Consider the following 24,110-nt stretch of genomic DNA (forward strand, 5'->3'; position numbering starts at 1 on the left):
TCGCATACAATGTTGTTTATTTGGATACATAATAATATTATACTAATTACAAAACGTAATAATACCACAAAAAATGTTATGAAATAAAATTTGTGATTATAAACCATATATGATTGACAATAATTTACATACATTTAGAAAGTTTTGAAATTAATAACTATTACAATATTTTTGTATCGAACCAAATTTTTCATACACAGCATAATTTTATATATGTATAAAATATAAAGATTCTTTATTTAATGAAATCTATGATTTCATATAATTATTAACATATTGGGTTAATTAGAAAAACAAGTTTACATATTGTTTAAAGGCACAAGGATTAATGTTTAAACATATCCTCCAATGGCGTTTTTGCATAATTTCCTAAAGCATATTTCATCATATTATCTATTTAAATATTTTATATTTTATATTAACATTTTAAATTTTATTTTATGAAGATCAAAAATTTTTCATTCCAAAATGTGATCTAAATAGTCCATAATTACAATAGTTGCTAGTCACTATTTTATTGAAGTTTCACGCATAAAAAGAATTCACACTTTGATAGTCAGAACACCCCAAAACAATTACATCCGAGTTATCTCCCCCAAAAGGCCGGTTAAAAAGGGGTATTTTCGCAAAAGTGGGGACCTTTATAATATTGTATAAAAGTGGGTCATTAGCAGTAGCACCGCTTGAAGTGAGAGTGAAGAGTTTAATACGGTGCACGGCTTCAGTGCTAAGAACTCGAGTGAGTGTTTTCACTGTTGTGTATGGAATTAACATCATCGACATGAAGGTAAGTCTCAATGACCGTGATTATTTAAAAATTACAAGAAAAAAAGACAATTTAATAGCCAGTTAACGGGAAGTTTTCATTTTTTTATCGGGGCGATTGAATTTCCTGCTCCGGGCAGGGTGCACATCGAAAACTTATTTCGGACAAAATTTAATTTATGACACTTTATAAAAGAGATTGGACAAGTCCGAGGTGAAATTTTCTAAAAATGAATTCTCAAAATATATATCGAAATTGTGGCGCCTTTCTCATGGGATTGGCCGTAAAATTATTCGGTGAAAACAAGCGGATACAATTAATATTTAGTGAGAGTGGTTATCTTCTAGTCGTCTGAATCATATGTGAATGTATAAGGATTTATTTGTTGCATTTAACTTTTATTTATTTAAATTAGTAGAAATTGTTTTTTTTTGTTTATTTAAATTAAAGTAGTTTTTACTTTTATATGAGATTTTTTAAAATGACAATTTATCACTTTTACTTGGGTTTAATAAAAACTTTTGTTAAATTTTTATTTTTATTTAAAAAATATCAATAACAAAAACATTTTAAAATGAAATAAAAATAAGATTTTTTCGAAACAAATTACCATATGCAAGTCACATAATTAAATAATATTTTAAATAAATTTCCATATTCACATAACATGTGTCGATTTCGGAAAATTAGAAATCTAAATTAATTATTTATTTAATTACCAAATTAATTTTTTATATAATTTATGTTTTAATACAAAAACGTTTTCATTACAAAAACTATAAAATAACATTTCATAACCAAACCCTATGTTTTTATTAAATTTAATAAACAATAAAAGCCCACGTTTATTTAGCACACCATATAAAAACGATGTTCAGCTTTAATATAACTCTTGATAGTGACAAATTTGATGCAAATCGAACTTATCTAATATGTATTGTCAGTTCATTAACCACATTTAATAGATTACGCATCACATAATATCATCAAAGTGTTATTATCGTTCCATTTGATCATTAAATCTTAAGCTATTGATTTGCTTAATTAATTACCTAATTAAGTTATTAAGCAAAACAATTCCCAATACATTGCGATTTCCCTATTATTAAAATTTTATTATTTTATGCTGTTAAAACGAAAACGGTCAATACTAGTGTTATTTTAGGTAAATATATGATATTATACAATAAATTATTTTTAAACATTTGGACTCCCTAACAATTAAACCCCATTACAAGCATGTAATTTTTGGCAGAATTGCAACATCTCATTAGAAATTTAAATATTACTTGAAAACCCACAAACAACAGAGGACGATACTTGATTTTTTTTGCTTGGTTGATTTATATAATGGTTCGATTTCTTTGACTCTTTTTGTTTTGTAATTTATTAATTATTAGGATGTTAAATTTAATTAGTGCACCGAAGGTTTTAGAGCAGGCAGCAACGGTTTCGCCACACGTTCAAACTTTGAATGAATTCGAATTTTAATTAACGGAATCCGTATTAATCGAAAACTCTATAATTGTTTCATACACACGAAGTATTTACAAACGAAAATTTTGAACTAACACGAACTTTTCCTGAAACAATAAATTTAATGTTGTAATTGCGCTTAATTTGAAATTTACACAAAACGATGCATGTAGGATGTTTAAAAACTTTAGATAATATAACACATAATTTATACACAACTGATGTTACCTAAAATTTATCTCGTGAGGTAAACTGTATGAAATTCATGGAGAGTTGAACTTAAATTTTGCATTGCTTTTGATGCATGTAAATGATTGCATAATGGACCGATTAGAATTAAATAGTTTGCAATAAGGCGTAAATTGTGTGCGTCAATGGAATTATGTCAAGAAATATTCGTTGAATATTAATAACATGGTGTATGGCAATTTACTGGAATTTTAACATTTCATATTTGCATTATTCAGTTAATTTAGTGTCAGACTTTGATTTTCTCAAATAGTTATCGAAATTCTAGACATGTTTTGCAATGTTTCTTTTTGTACAGGTTCATGTAGATGAACCGGAATATACTTTCTTAACTGTGTGCAAACATAGTTAAACACAAATATTGACCCAAGTTAATCAGAATCGAGTGAAAGCTACTAATCTCACTATTTATTTTTATTAACATCTCCATTACTCGTTAAACGTTAAATTTTGTCTGACCATGAAGTGTGTATATAACTACACAAAATCGTAAAGAGGCAAAATATTCAACGGATATCTTTGAACTTCCCCAGATGGTACCAAAAATGGATATTAAGAATATGTGGATTATGTGTCGATTTAAATTTGTGACAGATTCAAATAGCAGAAAATTGTTTAATAATATAAAGTATAAGTTATATGTGTCACGATTTTACCTAACACCACGAGAACTTTCTCTCAATATAAGAGACTATTGACCGTGAACTTGGAAACCCGCGCTCGGTTTAGCACGCGAATCCAGTGTCAATGCTAATGAAAGGAAAAATATTCTTCCGCCTTTTTTATCCGCTTTTATTACATTATTTACTTTTCTCGGTGTCATATCGATACTCAATCGATATAGATATTTAAGTTCGATATTACAAAAGAGTAATCTAAAACGATTGGAAACAAATACTAATTCTACACTACACATTTTTTGAAGTGGATCATATACATATACATTTATCTTAACATTCTTTGATTTTGCTTGATATCTCAAACATTAGTCCAAACCCAAACTTTCATATAGTGGTGCTTCCATTTTGAATAATGTCATGTTACAAGTGAGCCTTTCTCTTTCTCAACACCCATCTGCATTTATCAAATGTTTAATTTATGGGCAATAATTTTTAACTGTTATTTTTCTTATTTCGGTAATTACTTTCAATGCACACGTAATTATACAAAAAGAAAGAATGAAGACAGCCAAAGTGTGTCAATAATTAATTACAGCATGTGGATATTTCCGCAAGTGCGTGTTCTTTTCCAAGCGTAAATACGAAAATTATAGTTTAAACTTCTTTTTCATACAAGCACATGGAAACGTTGCAGTAGAAATTGGCCGTATTTGCCCGCGGACATGTCCAATTTGCTTCTTGCGGCAAACAAACAGTCGACATGTTTGACCGTCAAACCACCATAGAGGCCAAAAGCATTAATTTATTCCACGAAATGCAATCTCAGCTTCCTAAGAGTATTCATGAACCGTCCGCACTATTTAAACAAATTAATCATCAACGTACTGAAGTGGAGTGGTGTACCCGCTACCAAAACTGAATTTATCAGAGTGCAAGGATTTTCGTAGGACCGGACCGGAATCGGGGTTCAATACGGCGGAAATTTGTACAGTTCATGCGTGCACCAGCATTGTTTTAGATGCAGATCTGTTTAAGGTGGCATCTATGCACATAAATTTGACACAACGCGTAGTCTGTGTTTACACCACCGGAAATTGTTCGTCATTTACGAAGACTACTGCACAATTTGTGTTGGCACGGCGAAGGAACGTTTCAAGTTTTAACTGAATGAGTTACTTTTATGTGATTTTTCAGACACGGAAAATGTCAATCCAATTTATGTGACCTTCAAGTTTACCCGGAAGGTTTGATGTTGGTGCTGACAAAGGAAATAATGCGATCCTCGTATTAAGTGAACCAACCTAAAATAAATTAGAATTTTAACCAAACTCTTTTCAGTCTGTGGGGGTTAAAACAACTAACGCCTATTATTGCACAACCGAAGTTCAAAGCAAACACAAATTACTTTTCTATCTATCATCTTTTAAAACTAACTGAAACATAACCACTATATACGCGGTGATTATGTAAAACGTTTATATGGAACTATTCATTTGGTTCAATTTATGATTTCTGTCGGCGACCGATACATAATGACAAACCCAACAATTTAGGAATGCCAATGATTACACGGGAAACGATGTGAAATAGTATATTTAACATAATGTATTAGGAAGTATATTTATTAATGCAATTTAAATTTATTTTACATAATGTTACTCGACTGTCATCAATGATCTAATGTAATTTTCATTAGGTTTGTTGACATTAAATTTTCTATTCCAAATATAATTTACATAAAAATTATACATAATGGAAAGTTACAACTCTGTTATGTATTATTTTAATTCAATTAATTTTGCAATTCAATGAATGAAAAATACATAATAAAGCCATTTAATATCTAAGAATAAGTTATCACCTATTAATTAGGAAAACTTTCCTCATTCTTTACTATATTTAACATATCTACTGATGGAAAAATTGTTTAATAGGAACACTGATCAACTTTTTTATTTTATTTAATTTTTATTTATTTCATAAAATATAATCGACAAATTAAATAGGTAATTAAAAATAATTTTATTGTACTGTATTTTTAATGATAAAATATTGCCTGTACCAAAATAGATTTAGATTACTAAGTTTTATCTTAATACTGTTACAAAATCTACTTGGAAATTCCATTTTCTCCAAACCCTTGATTACAGATACCACACACATTATGTAAAATAACAACAGTAGATTGTGATTGTTCATAACGCAATGTAATGACTCAATTTACTTGGGATAAGTAGAATAGTTTTACAATGTGGCGTTACATGGAGACAAATATTCTGTTAATGAAACAAATCTTAACAGAAAACAACATTGTGAATAACCACTATCTACAGTAATAAAATGAAGTAAACAAACATAATTTTTTTTCATGTGTTTTATAGGTAATTCCAAAAGTATCTAAACTAAGCAACTTAGAAAAATAAAAATTTGACAAACTGAAAATAGATACATACATTCAATGTCTTTTAGTATTATGTTTTCAACATGATATATATTTAAACGAAAAATAACAGAATCCGCCGTTGTTTTATCGTTAATTAGAAACGTTTCATAACTGACAGTGGTGCAAGCGTTTGATAAGAAGAAATAACCTAATCAATACAACAACAGTTTCTCGCTTAATTGGAGTATGTGGCTTCCAAGGCTTGCGGTACACCAAAGACTCCTAAAAGCATATTTTAATGCATTAATTAATTTGCAACCACAAAAACACAATTTAATTATTCTATCTTAAGATGCATAGAGCGATGGTAGCATACAAAATAATTTCTTGAATATGATGCTCTTGGAATTTCGAAGGAAGGGAATCTCTTATGAACTACCATTGTATACAACATCATCGCATCCTTGATCTTGTGTTGAGTGGGTTTTATATTTCCTTTCGAGTGAACTTCCTGTGCACCGTCAAGAATATTACCTGCAAGTGCAGAATATTTTACATTTTTACCAGTTTATTTGGGTCGATAAGTACTATGAAATTAACACAAGAATTTTAGTAGAAACATATTTAATATTTAATTACAATTAAGACATGATTTAAATGGGACATGTCAATGAAAATTTAAAAACTGTAAAAACTTGTGAAATAAATATACGTGTATAGTTTATATAAAAATAGAAGAATGTATTGAACAAATAAAGTAGAAATACTATAAATAATCCACCATTTGAGTTCAATTAAGATAAAAGTTATTTTATTCTGTTTTAGGTATGTATTTTCGTCCACTCAGACAATTCATCAAATACTTTGCCCTCTTGATTGGACCGTAAGTATCCACACATAACCGAATTTTAAACAATTTTAAAACAAATATTGTCAAATCAAATAAAGCTTTAAAATACAACCTCAATGTTTCTAGTGAAAAAATATAGTTATAAATGTATGACTTTAATAGAGTATTGATTTGTTACCTTTTAAGAATGTTTATTTCATTCCCTTGTCCAAAAGTCGTCAATAATCAAAACCGGTTAGATCATTTATAAGTAACCGATCATTTTACAACATCCCTTCGTGGACCTTTACGAGAATAATTCATTGTATTACCTTCTGTTACTCCATGGCCACAACTACATTGTATCCCCGCAATAAATACTGAAGTCTTAACATGTTCCTTTACCCTTCACACGTGTTTTAATCTCTAGTTGTCTGGCCATCGATCCCATTCACGGGAACCTAGAACCTCTCTGTAAACTTTTAATACTGCCGTTTACTGCTGCTTTATCGAGATTATGGTGTGATTGAACGGACAGCGCCTGGAAAAGCACTAAATCGCCTGTATGAGATAGTTTACGAGACTCATAGACGTAATGCAAGCCTTTGACAACATTGAACGAAGGATTATCATTCAATTATTTTCCAAGTGATGATCTTTACTATTCAACTGATACATTTAAGCCAAATCGCCTGAATATAAGTTGTCCATTGATTGATACAGAAATTAATTTACTGTTATATTTGCTATTATAATATATTCAGATATCAGGAAATACATTTTGAATTTGTGATTGATGAAACTTCGTACTCTGCTGCATCATTGCATGATTATAAAGTTATTTTTTCCACGACCAATTTGTCTCAATGCCTATTTACCAAACAATCGATCGATTTGAAGCGAGTAATCTAAAACTTTTGATATCCCTTCATCTAGATTATGACTTGATTGAAGGAACAGTATTTGAGGAGTTAGTCGTGTCCTTTGACAACACTGAATGGCACAATTACTTTCACGATGGTCTACACTACCTACTTACCTGCTGTGTTTGCTCCAAACATTTTGGCAAATTGAATTGGCTATCCACTCGAATGCAAACTGAATCGATTCATGATCAACACATATTCGAATTAATTTTCAACTCTCATTGGTATCAATGATATCGAATGTCTTACACAATTTAAACGGGGATATTTTGAACAAACAAATGTCCAATTTGATTAGATTGTATTCATTGAATTCCGGAGTTAAATACACAACATTGCAAAGCTTTTTAAAGGATTTAATTACATAAACATAAACATAACGTACGTAGCTGCTTGAAGACTTGGAACATCCGAAAGTAAATGTACTAAATAAATATTTATCTTAAATTAATTAGGGAAACCAAAAACAATTAATTACACAAAAGAGATAAATTCGAGTTGGTTTAATTTGGCAGTGAGTTGTAAAAAATTATCTGTTGCCAATTTTATGTAGTGCGAATAAGTAGTATCTTATAAAATCCTATGTAATAAATATCCCATAAGGATTTGACATTAATATTCACCCTTATTTTACACAGTCGTAATGTTAATTAATGAACATTCAAGTTTTAGCTCGACTCCACAGTCAAGAAGGGATAAAGACAAAGTAATAATTTATAGGCAGAAAATTGGTTTTAAGGGTGATTCAAGGGTGTCAAATTTATATAATTAATTATATTAAATTTAATTAAATTTAATTATTATTTTAATTATATTAAACAACATGATTTTTTCTTCCTTTCATTTTGTTAATTCTCTCCTAAATATTCACATAAAAAAACACTTTTGCATTAACAAGCATTAACTGATAAATGAGAGATCATTACACAAGATTAATCTAGCAATGCGAGAGTCGCATCCCTTTGACCCAAATGGAAAGCAATAACATTGGCTTTCAATTACTGATACACTCATGTCCAAGTCAATTTATAATCAATTTCCGCTTATGTAGTGGTACAATCAAATTTCAGTGTTTTACTCGTTATATAATATTTGTATTACTGATAAAATATGTAACTGAACTTCACAAATGAAAATCCGTTTCATCCATTTTTTGGTTTTGATTTATCATATATGGTATGCGGTTGTGAAATGTGGTTTGGTCTTGGATTTAATTGAAATTAATTAGTGTATTTAGTTTTATAAATTGCGTTATTAAATATTTAAATTTTCTAATACACTTAATTAAAATTGGTTACAAAATAATGCATCCAAAGTCACAACATGGGTCAATAGAAATTTATTTCATTAAACTAATGAAGTAATAAAGACGTAATAATTTTAATATCACATTAGTTTTCACGAAAGTGAAACTATATGTATTAAATTAAAAACACATAAAAAATAAGTTCAATACCTTCAACATGCGCATATTATCTTCAGTTGAAAACGACGAATTTTCTAAATAAAATGGGTTGTAAAATAACACATCTCCTAATAATGTGGTACTAAGAGACCCATTTCTAACCACAAGGACATTACCTAATTAATGGCTAGCTGAAGAAGGGCCATTCGAGCAGTTGATCACTGCATGCAAACTTTCGAATTCTAAGAACATCGCCCTCACCTTGTCCTTTACGTTGAAGTGAAGAAAAGCAACACGAGGATCCTGAGTGGCACCAAATGTTGTTCAGTGATGAGTCAAAGTTTTATTTAGAGGGTTACGATGAGCAACGTACAATTAGAATAAATAGAGGAAAAAGACGTAAAACGAACGACTGGAGTTATGGTAAGGAACACTATTGCTTATGGAGGAAGATCTCCTATAATATTCATCATATATGTTAGTATAGCAATTGCTGAATGGAATGTCCAAGAGATGGTAAAGTTCTAAGTCCAGCGACTTAAAAATCCAAGTTTTCAACGTTTTACATCCATATGTTTCAAGGCAAATAATAAAACTTTTTTGCTTTGAACTACCACATCCATAAGCCCAAAAGTGCTCAACGCGGCTGAAGAAATTTTCTCTTCAAAAAAATATTGTTTTCATATCCTTCCTTCTGTGTATTACAATTTTTATGTCAATTAGTATGTATTTAATTAAAAAATTTAATAGCTCAATATTTAAATTATCTAATACACTAAATTAAAAGGGATTACAAATTAATGTATCAAAACTTACAAGACTCAATACAAATTAACTTTATTAAACTAATGAAGTAATAAATATGCAATAATATTAATATTACATCATATTTCGAGAAAATGAAACCATGTATACAAAATTAAAGACTCTGAAAAAATAAATTACATCTAATTTGACAAATTCTTAGGGACTTAATCTTTAATTTTGTTGATACACCATCCGACGTTACATTTAAGGATATGTTCATGCATGCAAAATGCATATCATTAGCTGAGACGATAAATTGAAAAAATAAGTCCAATAGCTTCAACATGCGCATATCATCCCCAACTGTAACGTTGAATAGTGTATCAACAAAATTAAAGATTGAGTCCCGAAGCATTTGTCAAACAGGGACTAGACCTAATAAATTCCGCACACGTTTCACCTGAAACAGATAAAGCCAAAATAAAAAGAAATTACACAGAACAACTAAATAAATCAAATAGTGTGCGAGAAATGTGCGTGAGACGATAAATCTGTCCTTAAGTTACGAATCGGACTACCATAAACGTACGTTACATCATTCCAAAATCATATTAATCTTTCGGATTATTACTCCTTCACGAGCTGAATAAGGTACGCTATTCGCATACCGTGTCCGTGATTCGTGTCGCATCGAAGACTAAATCAGTTTAAATAAAAAATGAGATGCACGAAATCAAATGAGTATCGAATACGGGTTGTACATTTCAAAAAAGAAACGTAACTAGCTTTGCACCAGCTTCAAAATCCCTTTAATATATCTCCACCGGATACGGTTGTAAAATATTACATGTCACTTCCCTAAATTCTCTACGATATCAGACGGCAAACACTTGCCAAATCGCGTAAATTTCATACGACCGGAAAAACTTGGATTAATTCCATTCGTTTTCGGTTTATTTTTGCTGTCCATAGATAATTACAATTGTATGTAATTTGTTGCTTTGTGGAATTCATCCTTTACTTAATTACATAAATAGTACTTATCTCGACTGAAGTTTAATTTATTTCTAAAGTTGTTTTATGATGTGCACAATTTATTAAATTATTTCTTTTCATTTGATCTTTTCATGAATACAACGTTTCAGTCCTTTCATCGTTTTTTACGTCCATAAAATATGTTGGGAATACTCCATTGAAAACTTTCAGGTCGCAAATTAACAGTACAGGCACATCATTTAATGTAATTTGATGTCACAAATAATTTTGTTTCCAACAGGCAAAAAGTTTAAAAAAAAATGAATGGATCGGATTCTATTTCAGATAAAATTGTGTTTTTCAGTGGTGTGATACTTTTCACGATTGGTTGACAATTTGTATATAGTTTTCGATCAATCACTCATGTGATTTATTATTCAGCAAAAATGTTTCGTTTATTATAGTTTTTGTAAACATTGCCTCACTTATCCCCAATCTATGAAGAACGATCTCTCCCCTAAACCATTAAGTTCAATATTTATTTGGGGTGGCACAAACGTTTCAGTTTCTCTTTGTCGTGTCCTGTGGAGAAAAACCTTATTTACGACTCTTCACAAAAGCAAAAATTATATTCCCACTCTCCAAACTCGTTCCTATTACAAATAGTGTTGCTACAAAAACAAGTACAAATTTATGCATGTAAAAACATGCGTTTTAATGAGACATTGTCATAATGAGATTCGCTTTTTGTATTAAAATCACACGGTTAATGTCTCTGTCCACGGAGAAATTACACTGTGTCTAATACACAAGTGTGCGGAAGTGGTCTGAATAAATCATTAAAAAATGTGGTTTCTCTTGATTTAATCTTGCCTCATGAATATTTAAAGTAAATGTACTTTTAATTATTTATATTTTAAATTCCAATACCAAATGCTTTTTCAGTCATCAAATTAACGCACTTTAGTGGATGTTTTGTAATAAACTATTATTTCAGGTTTCGTTTCTAATCGCTTGCACGCTGGCACTCCTCTCCAGATACAAAGTAAAATCAGCGGCGGCCGTGAAAGCACCACTAGACATAATCACATTAGAAGACTTAACGCACGAAGACCGAAAACAACTGGAGTATCTCAACGAGAGGGAGAAACGATCCGGCAGCTACGACATACTGAATTCACTAAAAACGGCGATCGGTAACGGAATCAAGAAGAAAATCGGACAAATCGCGAAGAGTTCAGCTTCAGCTTCTGGACATTTCAGCAGCAGCAGCAGTGGAAGCACCGGGCAAGGATACCAGCCCATTGAAGTAAGTTATATTCCAGTCTAGGCTCGACGAAAACTTAGAAAATAAAATAGATGTGCAAATGTTACACGCAACGACTCGAACCGGTTCGCAGAGACACTCTGTCAAGGAAAGTGAATGATTATATTAAACCAGAAACTAATAAACTGAAACAAAAGCGTAACCGAAACGATTCACGTCTTGATGCAGATGTTACTCTTTATGTATTCTAAATTAATTATATCTCCGGACATTCCCAAAATATAATTTTAATCTCGTGTCTCGTCTTATTTTACCAAATTATTAAACTCGTTTATCACATAATCTAACTTTGTCAGATTTATTATTCTTTTTCTGTCTCTGTTATTCGATTAAAGAGGCAATTTTTATTTATCAAAAAGAAAGTCAATTTGAATAGGGACAATTCTGATGTCGAAACGTAATTTAAAACTTTGCTATTGCAAATTTGAGCAATTTAATATAGTAACTAGTTTATAAAAAATTATAAAGTATCAACTTTTCTTTCGTTTGATCTGAGTACTTCACAAGTTTAATTAGGAATCTAAGTTTAATTTACAAGTTGCATTTTTAGATGTTCACTAGTGATATATTTCAACAGAATCAAAAACTAATTATGAATTTATGGTGTTAAAATTGTCTGTGCCTTTAAAGTTACCTTTAAATTTAAATTATTAATGAGAGAAACAATTCGCACCTGTGAGAAATGTCTTTACTTTAAATTTTGAAAATTATTATACTTTACAAAACACTTCTCAATCAGACTTAAGTACAAAATTGGGAAGGACGTTTATTTAAATAAAATTATAAACGAAGTATTTCAGATATTATCAGACAAAAATATAAAATATCTTTCATAAGTACTTTAAAAGTTACTGCTGCTTTTAGGGATGAATATGAAATATTTAAACGTTTTGACCTTTAAGTATATAACTTTGTCAAAAGTTTCTTTTTATCCATAAAAAGGGAAGAATTTCACAAATTGTTAATTAATACGTTTTCCATTTAGCCTTAATCTGATCCTTTTAAATGCGACTCCTCGAAGAAGTATCCTGCGTAAGCTGATTAAAGTAGCAATTTAACATTGATCAGCCGAACAACAGCTTCAAACATTTATATTGGAATGCGGTTTTATTGAAGCTCCGGGCTCGTCAAAACGACGAACACATTTACATATAAATGAATCTAATTAGGGATTATTTATTTAATTGAAATAAGTAAATACGTTTTTTATATTAAATGGACAAGCTAACACTAAATAAGGTGGTGAAATCTTTGAGCAACTAAATGATATCGCATACTGTGAAATTACATGCCTAGACTGTAACCATTGAAACGATAACATTAGGTATTCTTTACTTTCAGAAGCTTGATTTCCCCCCAAACTTAAATTCCGGACATTTTCCTTAAACTTTTTTCCCATTAATCTCATTTCGTGTCAGGCCATAGAAAAAGCCAGATTACAATAACACAAAGGCCATTATTTTATCAGTCTTGAGCGTTTCAGTTTAATATCATCTGTACATGCAATTATCTGAAAAAATAATAGAAAAAAAAAACAATGGTGCAATACATTCAATGTATTTTATTTAGTTCATTCAAAATAAATTAATGACTGAATGTCCAATTCATAATTTTCATTGTTGTGTTTTTTTAATTAAAATCGCAGTTTATTTTGGACTTTTTAAATTTAATAGAGGACATTTGTACAGCTCTGCATATTTGTTCCCAATAAAAATAACAAAACTTCGTTAATAAACGCATGTGAAATTGTAATAATAATGGCAATTAACTAAAAAATATATAATAAATGTAATTGTAATTAATATCAGTTTTCCGACTATGACAATACCATACATATTTACTTATCATATGGAACATATCTATTATATGTGTGTCAGTAATATTGTCCCATTAACGTGAACTTTCTTCTGTGTGACGCATTTGTTTGTATTTATTTTATATCATAATATTTACCATACAGAGGTTTATAAATATTCATATTGTGTAGTTATTATTGTTAATTAAGGTTTTACATCATTCGCTCACTTACAATCGCGCTTACCATACAATACAAAATAATAATATAATAATATTGAAACTGTATTTTATAACGCATTGTTAATGTCAGCCTTTAGTCTCAGTTTCCATATGAATTCCTTCAAGATTTGCATAAGAAAACCATATATTTAAAAAATTTATTCTGAAATATTATAATAAAGGAGCGTTATCTGAAGTTGTTTTATAACAAAAATAAGGAAATTTCTCACGGTTTATTATGTGCGATGTATGTATTTACAAATTATGTATGAAATTGTTTCATAACTTTAAATGAAACCTGCTGCTATTGGTTTAAAACAATTTTGTTCAACTAAAACTTAAAATTCTATCATCACAATTATTATCCACATCATTAGTTTTGATTATATTTTAATCCTTGTTTAATTAAAAATACAGTGCAAACACCTCTCTGTAGACAGAAAATTGAAGGTTTTAATTTTGGACTTTTCACACTTAATACCCAACATTAATTTCTATTAGTCTAAAAATATGCAGCGTGCAAATTGATAAATTGCTATGCTTCTTGTAGTCCGAACGTTAATTAATTATTGTCTTGTTTGTTTCAGACTTACGACAAAAAATCATTTGATTTTTGGTCGCTAAAAAAATCAATATTGAATACGCTATTGCAGGCAGTTAAAGCGATTAAAGGAGGAGTGATAGCGATTAAAGGTCAACTTATAAAAGGAAGCGGCCATTTAATATCGGCCAAAGGCAAACTCATAACGTCGAAAGGCGAATCCATTACAAACCTTGGAAAGAACATTGCCGCTTCCGCCTTGCTGGTCCCGCACGGACAATCCGCACACGGATACGCAGGTAAATTAAAATCAGATTTTCAGGACACCATTTCATTTCTGTAATGATAAATCTATATTTGGAAAGGTTTGAAAACTGGATTCAACCAATCACTAAACTCCTATTCATCAACATAGAAATGTTTTGATCCTCATTCCATTACCCAAATTCGTTTATGCAGGTAAAAAGTCTTACATACATAACTACTTGTTTACATGACAGTAATTAAAATAAGTTGTAAATTTTGTGCTGTAACTGAAATTAAACAAAATAATATAATTTCTTTTTATAATTTAGCGGCTTTTCATTTTCAACTTAAAACATTGCAGTAAAACATAATGTCAGACTTTTTGACTGCTTGTATCTAGAAAAATGTGTGTGCCAATTTTTTGTACAGCATTCTGCCTTTACGATAATTCTGGTACTTCATTTCCACAGTAAATTTTGGCGAAAATTGTAAATTCTTAATTTCAATTTTTATATAATTATCAACAACTGCCTAAAATAAATTCCAAGATCATGTGTCATGTTACTTTTATTTCTGCATTATGCATATTCTTCATCTTTTGCATCAGCTTACGGCTTTGATGGTCTCTGAAAAAATGTTCTTTAATGTTTTAGAAACATAATTTCGGAAAAGCTATTAGGACAAGATTTTTATTATATCAAAGTAATTTAACATATATTTAATAGCATTCATGAACTTATTTTGAACTCTATTCTTACTGGTCAAACTAACGGTATAATATATTCTGTTCTGGCTCTTTGAGAATGTAATTTTAATAAAACAGAAGAAGAAAAAAAGGGAATTTGTGAACTAATTACTGTATGGAAATCCTAGAAACTAAGGAGAAATTAACATCTATAAAAACTCAAGTTTTCATTTTATTTAATTTTAAGTATAGCACAATAGAAGGAATTATCTTTTTCGGGTACTAAATATATGGCTATGAGCTTTAAATGATCGCAAACACTACATAACCAAAAAAAATCATTTTTTAAATAACACACTAAAACTGTTAATTTTGATTTAATTATAAATTAAATTTTTACTTTACCTTGACGTTTAATTTTTGCTGTATTTGAAAATAGAAGAATACCTGATCGTTGCGCGCATTTTCCACGCCGCTACGTGGAAAATTTGAATGCCCCCGGCCGTATTCAAATTTTGATTAACTCCACGTTTTGTCAGAAGTTTTATAAATGTTAAGGAACCTGTTTAAGCTTTGAGATGGTTAAATTTATTGGCGGACGAATCCTTATGTAATATTTACGTTATTATTATGTTTCCAAATAATAAAAACGTGTCGGAAATTTCTACGATCTCTTATAAATATATTATATTGATTTTACTACGATATAAAGTACTTTTGTATCACAAATTGTGTTGTTCGCACACATTTTAAAGTATGTTTAATTCACTCATTTTTGTCGTGTGGGCATTTACCTAAAATATATGAACGTTTGCTTAAAAAAAGTTACGCAGTATGTTACAACAATAGACGTGACCGTTCAGTCAAATTGCCACATCCTATTCAAATTTCAGTGGATCCTAAAGTTCTTGCTTTAGCTGAAATTTGTGGACAGATAAAGTTTAATTTAATATTTACACTATTCTGTTTCAGGACAGAGAAAACTGTTTCAACTGATAATGTTTTGTGCGTACGTGTTTTTCTCGTATTTTCTGAAAAATCAATGAATATAATATTTTCAAACAAGAAAATCCCTGTCACTTCCATCATATTTTTATTTTTCTACCAATATAAGCGTTTGTTACAAACATTTCAACTAAAAGACCTGGTTTATTATTTAACACAGTTGCTTTTTCATCATAAATTATTACACATGTACTGTAAAAAATATATCATCTGTGGGGAATCGTGATGCTGATGTATTTTAAAATTTAAAATCCTCTCCACATGTGAACGCATTTAAATTTGTTTTATAACAAAAATTTTCAGTTGTTTGTCTTGAACTGTCTATTAATAATTATATTGCCCCAGACCATAAATAAAGGGCTTAATTCGGCGTTGAAGGATTAAATTAATGACTGAAAAGAGTAATTATAATCAAAATTGCATCTTAAAGCAGAATTGCATCGTTGACGCAAAATTCACGAATTAAAACATAATTAAAACAGCTATTGTACTCACTAACTTAGAATTTTATTACTTCCAGTTTAACTGAATAAACCTGATTAGTTTCGAGGGTAATTCCAGCTATAAAATAAATTTAGCTTTCCATTTCAAGAGTGGTTATTTATGGCGGATGAGTTTTATATTTTGTTTACCAACTACCCTTGAGATTTACCGATGGAAACTTCAACTTTCCGCTCGTTCGAGTCAATATTGGGATAATACGTTCGCAATATTTTACGTACAATTATTATTTTCCACGTTTCGGTTCGATTTAATGGGTGTAATAATATTATGCTGTAATAGGCATTGTGTATGCAGAGAGTTCCCAACCGTGCACGTAGTTCGTTAAAAGTTTTTTCGTACCATTTTTAAGGTGGAAACTGATGTAGTTAAATAACGCCGCGAAATGGAAATAATACTCTTCATCGTAATAACGCGGAACTTTTAGTTATTCAAAACCAACAAAATAATTAATGCCAAATCATCAGAATAGAAGCGAAATTTCCGGTTCAACCGTAAGAGTCATTATTTTTATTTTTGCAAAAATGAGGGTGGATGTTTTTACCACCATTTGCCACTAAATTTCTTATTCCAAATGGAAACATCATGCAACAATGTTACACTCAGAATTTTATTTTTTATTTATATGATCTACTATCTAAAATGAGTATTAGAGATATTATGAAAATATTAGAAAAGGCATATTGCTACAACCATTTTTTGAATGATATAAAATTTCATATTTGACAAATATATAAATATTTATAAATTTAATAACTCGAATCATGATTTACCATAAAATAAAATCGAGTTATCAAGACTTCGAGTTCAATCGATATTTGGTCTGAATATCGAGAATTGTTACCAACAGGGAACATCGTTCCGGGCATAAGGGTATCGTCGGAAAGAAAAAACCTCGAGGAGTTTACCTGAGGCAGAAAAAATTCGACTTACCAAAGAATGTACCAAATACAATAGAACTAGACATCAAAAATTCGAATTGTCAATGTCCGACTGTATTTCAACAACAAATAAGGATAGAAATACAAAACAAAATGCAAGGCCTAGAATTTTACACAGAATAGCAAAACGTAATAATATTTTCGTTCAAAGATAATGTCACGATTATCCGTTGAAAATTTAAGAAATATATATTTCACTCTGTATATGTGACATTTTTATTTCCTTACGAAATATAGATCTTTACTGTTTTCAGAGTTGTTTGAACTTCAAAACGATTATTATTGTAAACTGGTTACTTACCAATTAATCATTAAAAAAATTATTCATGAAATTTTTAAAGAAATGCCATAAAATATATTCCGTTTACGGTGTTTTAATATTTTATTATACTACCAACTCACTTTCTAATTGGTCCGATTTGTACAAGTCCTTTCTCGGATATAATTTAAATTTATTCTGAAAATAAAATCAGGAACTCGATATTTATATATTTAACGCAATAATTGTGCAACAGTTTATTCGATTTTCCATAATTTATTTGAATTAACATTACAAATCTGCGCGCGTGTGTGTGTAAATATTGTGCGTTATTAGCATGTCTTTTAGCAGAAAATTATATTGTTTTAATATGCACTTTGAGTGCTGATGTTATATCTACAGATTTGTTAATAGATCACGTTTCTAAGCCGTAGGTGTCACATAGCAATTTACAGAAATGTATAGTTGTTAATAACGCTGTACTTCACTCTTTTAATTTAATGTTTCAGAGTGTAATCAAGAAGCTCCTTTTGTAGTTTAAGTTATTATTAAATCATTCAAAGGATTTTACAAAACAACTGTACTGTACTTTTAAATTGTGCGGCATTCAAAGCATTTCCAATTAGTTCGGGTAAGGGTTAGTGAAAAACGTGGAACATGGGACAGAATCATTTATGACACACCTACAAAAGTCAGAATCATTCACACCAAATTAATTATTAAACGTTCCATTCCAGCTCGCGACTCTTCAATTTTGTATTCACCGAGAATGACACTTACCTAGTCGACAAAAGGTTTCAAATCCCTGCTGTTAATTAATCTTCGTGTAAATTAATTTGTTTCACTTGAATTTTCGCACAGTTATTAATGGCCCCTAAGTATTTACAAGTGAAACGACTCGATATAAGTAAATTGTAGTAAATTTAACTAACCCTCGTTATGTTTCAAATCAATTTTAACTGAATGTAACGGAACCAGACGTAAGAAAACGTGACCAGTTTGCTCATTTTGTCCGACGCACAATTGATAAAGGATGATTATTAAATTGCTATGCTTCTTACGCATTTATATTCTAGGTGCAAGCCTAGCACCACGAAATATTTTCTAATTTCGCATGAATATTACTATAAATCTTGGTGCTGAAAGTTTATCTCGATTAGTGAAATTAATAGTTCCAACAACTTTAGAAGTTTAAATTAAAGTGTAATATAAAATAATATTTCAGCAGAGTTAATATACGAACTTCTTTGCACATCATAGTTTTCCGTAAAATAAAATATACAGACTTTTGTGTTCAACATTCATTACAACAACACTCAAAAGAGGAACATCAGCTCTTTCAGTTGTGCATTATACATGTAATCTAACAATAATTTTAAGTTAATAAATTACTAAGAGTACAACAAGTTCAGTTTTCATCAGTGTAGTTCGAGGAATCCAAATTATTTAGCACGAAAATTATCTTAGGTATCACATTGTATGCACTCGCTGGTAAAGTTTCCCAATATTCAGTTTCATTTGAAATAAAGTTTAATAGCATCGTAAGACTCGCGAATCAGAATGTTAAATAAATTAACATCAACCTACATATTATTTCGGATATTTTTATCGTATAATTAAATCAAATTAAATTTAAACAAATATCCGGAAACATTCGGTCCACTGCTGCATAAAAATTGATTGGAACAAAAATCATCCGCTGCTTTTGCAGTGAAATTCAAATTAACATTGTGGTAGATTAAACAATTATTTAATCATTTAATATTTACATGCTACACGTCGAATTGTGATAAATCAATTTACATTTGAACGCAGTAAATGTTAGTTTTCAAAATTTCTCTTTACTTTCCTGTATTTGACGAAAATTTCGCTTTAAAAGCGATTATTTGAATATCTAAAGAGGTTATAAATTAACAGAGAGCTGTACGAACAATACAGCAGAACATGTTTCGTACATTAAGGCAAAAAGTTTATTTCTAATTAAAATAATAATTATCCTATTCTATTAAAAGATTTATTTGTTTTCACAATTAACTATATATGTGAACATTATTCAAAAGGTAATTTTAGTTAGTCGAAAATTTATATTTCGTTATGGACGTTATTAACAATATCTTTCTTGTGCAATTTTAAAATTATTCAATCCTCGTATTTTATAATCTACATAAACTTGTCATTCAAATAGGAAATATGTAATAAATATGTATATTAGGATTTCTCAAGGGAAGTTGTCACGTGTTGTAACCCAAGACGTTACTCCTCACTATTATTTACATACATCTTAATATAATCTATTTTATATTCAGAAATTGCAATGATTAAACAAAGGATAAATTTATGAAATTAACTTACACATTTCAAATTATCAAACTACCATCGGTTTCTAAGACAAAAGTTTTAAATGCTCTCCTCACATTTACGACATTAGGATAGATTTTATCCAAAAGCGCCAATCCATATTTCACTCCATTTACAGTAATAGTAACATTGTAACTTTTATAACAATCTGAAGTTGTATTTGTGCTATATATTGGTTTGTTTATTTTTTAATTAATTTCACTGTGATGGAAAAAGTTTACAATCTGAAAACAAGAACAAACAACACAATATTAATCTAGATTACAGAAATTGCTTCTGATAGGGCATGTAACAGTACTTTTGTGAATGTCATTTCTATTAAAAATTACCTATTTTTCGTTTTATTTTATTAAATTATCTTTAAGTTTTCTCAGACTTAATTAAATCCGATACTGTCCCTGAGGTTATCAAAGAAAGATTAAGTTATGCTTAATAAAATATTGCAGATTCAATTTCATGTATCTGAAATATTCTCCAGAGAATACCCTAAAAATGTTTCAGATGTTAGATTCTAGAAAAAAAGAAATACCTACATATATTTGAATTTTTCAGAACCGGCGCATCAAGTACATTATGACCATGCACATGGTGGATACCACGATTACCACGGATCACCATCCGCCCCAGGACCAGAATACGAAATTCCGGAAAGCTACCACAATCAACATCATGACGGTATTTTCATTTCTCATTATTAAACACGTTAAACAAAAATTGAAAGTTACTGTGACCAAAAATTATCATAAATTATTTAAAATAACAGATATTTACGCCATCTCAAATGTAAATTAAGTTTCTCACGACGATTCGTAAGAAAAATATCAATTAGCAGACGTAACAACTAAATGCACGTTTTTGTATTTACATACAATAATTCAGGTTCAGACAATTGTGTTGAATACAATCGATCATAAGAGCACAACTTTCGTTTTTATAAACCGATACACATCAACTATCGCGGTAAATTAATTGCCGCACAAAAGAAATATGTTTGTGCGGCGTGTCACCAATTACGTCCATTTATTTAAGAGAAATTAAACGACACGATAATATAGAAAACTTATGCATTGTTCCCCACACTATTGATACGCATAGGTTAATGTTTATCAAAAGAGTTTAATTTTCATGAATCAACAACAAAAGCGTTGCGGTTCTTTTGCGTTGCTGTTACACCGATTTCGTGATGAGTTGCCATAAGGGAGGAAAAAATCCGGATATCGAAAATGTTTACGCTTTGATCACTTTTACAATTTAAGGCGATTGTGCAAAATCCTGCTGAACCCAAAATATATGTGCCTGTTGATTTCACATACACATTTTAAAAAAGGTCCCAATATAAATTTTATTATAACCCAGATATATTGAATGTTGGGCCGACTAATTCCCATAAGTCACAAAATACTATATGACAAAAAAGCCTTTTTATAACCATCATAATAGATGAAGTCATTTTTTTTAAACGATAATAAAATAGAACCTTAGAGCAAATGGAATTTTAGAAATTTATTCTTCACCGAAAAGTTGTTATATAAATTAAATAAATCACTTGTTTTCATCTTCGAATAAAAAGCAAAATTAACGTGTGCATAAACAAGAGTTTAAATTTGGACAAAGCAAGTATGTCACTGAAAGTGCATGTTGTAAAGAAACTTGTTCCACTATATAATCATGAATTGCTACTGTCTTACAATTTAATCATTCTATTTCCTATGTTATATTGATTATGTGCTCTGTTTATAAACTTGTATATATTAAAAACTGTCATTGCTACTTTTGTTACACATACGAAAGGGAACAAACAAATAAATGGATGTCTCATATTAGGGAAAGTTCTTTTCTATACATTCCCAATGATTACTTTCGTTTTTCTCCGGTATTTTACGATGAGATGCTGTGAAAGTTTTAGTCGTGACCTTTGATTTTTTTGCCGATGAATCTGGAAATAAATCCAACGCAAAAAAGTGCATGAATAAATAACAGTAGAAAACCACCTTTTGCCATAAATTAAAAATGTAAATTTAATGAGTGGGCCATAATTTCAATATAATTACTCAGAGTCTGGCCATTTACTACCAATACTACTTGGAAAATTACAATTGAAAATCTTCAAGGTTTTTTACTGTAACACAGAAAACCCAAACATGAGTCTGTTTAATTGAATACAAAACATATTCATTAATTAATGTAGGCCGATGCAAACACTTTTTTGCAAAATACTTCAAAAATCGCCATCAATTTTCATTATAATGACATCATTACAAAGAACCATTATTCAAATTAGAGGAATAAAATTGATGAGTAATTTATTAAAGCAATTAGAATATTAAGCAGTAAACTTTGTTTTCCAGCAGTGAAAAGACATTAAGACTTTATTGTGACATTATAACAGACATACCGAGAGGCATTTACAAAGCAACAAAAAATTAGCAATCTACTTAATATTCTTATACAATCCAGAAAATACCGTACAAATAAATAATTTCGAACTTTTTTACTTTAGAGACACACAACGGACATTCAGGAATACTCTTACTCAAGAAAATACCTAATGATGGCAGAGACTTTAGTTCCTCACATACTTCATCAGTGATTGAAAAAGTTCCCAGTTTCAAACCTCTTGAATCATCCGGTCCCAGTTTTACAACCATCTTTGGTAAATTCTTCAAAGCTTCTACATCCTTAAATCCCCAAGAACCAATTGCTTTCGGAAACAGTGCTCCTTCGCATGAAGAGTCGCATGTTTATCACGACGAGGGACGTGACATACATCATGACCATCATGATCATCTCGATCACCACAGCCACCATGATCATCTCGATCATCATAGTCATCATAATCATCAAAGCTCCGAATTGCATTATTCCAAAGATGAATCCTCAATTGATATAAAACCACCTTCAAGTAGTTACGGAAGCCCGTTCGAATCTGAACCCAGTTACTTAAGCGAATATTCCGCCTCTAGTTCGAAACATCATCCGGTTATCGTGAAACATCCAAATTCAATTCCAGACCAATCATCATCGCTGTCGACGAAAGAGCCGAATAAAAATACAGCGTCATTAGAATCAATTGAAGAATTGAAAGCTCCAGAACCCACCAATTCAGTACTTTCCAGCGAACAGATCTTCTATGCGCCATCAAAATTGCCTCTTAATCTTGACGACTTGCCAAATATCGAAAGCTTCCCGCCATATCCTGGTGAATTGCCCCCTGAGTTTATCGCTAAATATGGAAAGCCCAGTCCAACAAAATTAACTCCTTCATCCCACAAAGGCCCAACTATTTTCTTGCCCACCCCATTAGGAAATGGAATTCCTGCAACAGCTTCGTCACTTTACGGACAAAAAATTAGACCGAACCAACAGCAACCATTTATTAACAGACCAACAGTAATGACACTGACAAACAAGCCATTCAATGCAGAAATTGTTAGATCTATATCGTTTGAACTTGGACCAAACGGACCTAAAAGACTGACATAAAACTGTAAGGTAAAAAACAACAAAACGATTTATTTATAATTCTGTCATATTTTGTTAATGCTAATACGTGTTTTTTTTTTGTTTTTTAGGAAACTACCAATATCAATACTATGAACAACAGTATGACCCGTTTTATTAAATGTAAATCATCCTCGTCATCTGTATATAAATTCTCCTACTTCTTGTAAATAGCATGTAGAGATCATTTCCATGTATCTAGCCATAATATGTCTCATATTAGGTTTAATTTAGTCAGTAAGTAGTTACGTCCAAGAAAAAATGGAAAACTATTTATATCTTTTAAGAAACGTACCATATATAGTCATTAATTTATTATTATAAAAATGTTTTAATAAATGTTTTATAAAAATA

At 30.1% G+C, this 24,110-nt stretch overlaps 1 protein-coding gene across 1 annotated transcript; it reads left to right on the plus strand.

Moving 5' to 3' along the window:
* Nucleotides 1-720: 720 nt before the first annotated feature.
* Nucleotides 721-24,090, plus strand: LOC109602143 (uncharacterized). The gene is made up of 6 exons (XM_020018474.2): nt 721-787; nt 11,374-11,685; nt 14,307-14,559; nt 20,808-20,930; nt 22,756-23,747; nt 23,828-24,090. Exons 1-5 carry the CDS (start codon nt 782-784, stop codon nt 23,736-23,738), a joined length of 1,677 nt encoding a protein of 558 aa, XP_019874033.2. The 5' UTR covers nt 721-781; the 3' UTR covers nt 23,739-23,747; nt 23,828-24,090.
* The last annotated feature ends 20 nt before the right edge of the window (nt 24,091-24,110 follow it).

The sequence above is a fragment of the Aethina tumida genome, chromosome 3 (genome assembly GCF_024364675.1).
Source record: "Aethina tumida isolate Nest 87 chromosome 3, icAetTumi1.1, whole genome shotgun sequence".
Classification (NCBI taxonomy): domain Eukaryota; kingdom Metazoa; phylum Arthropoda; class Insecta; order Coleoptera; family Nitidulidae; genus Aethina; species Aethina tumida.

What these genes read in the sequence shown, in the direction of transcription:
- LOC109602143 (XM_020018474.2), top strand. An exon ending in AAGGATACCAGCCCATTGAA is followed by an intron (nt 11,686 to 14,306) that starts GTAAGTTATATT and finishes TGTTTGTTTCAG; the next exon opens with ACTTACGACAAAAAATCATT. An exon ending in ATCCGCACACGGATACGCAG is followed by an intron (nt 14,560 to 20,807) that starts GTAAATTAAAAT and finishes TGAATTTTTCAG; the next exon opens with AACCGGCGCATCAAGTACAT.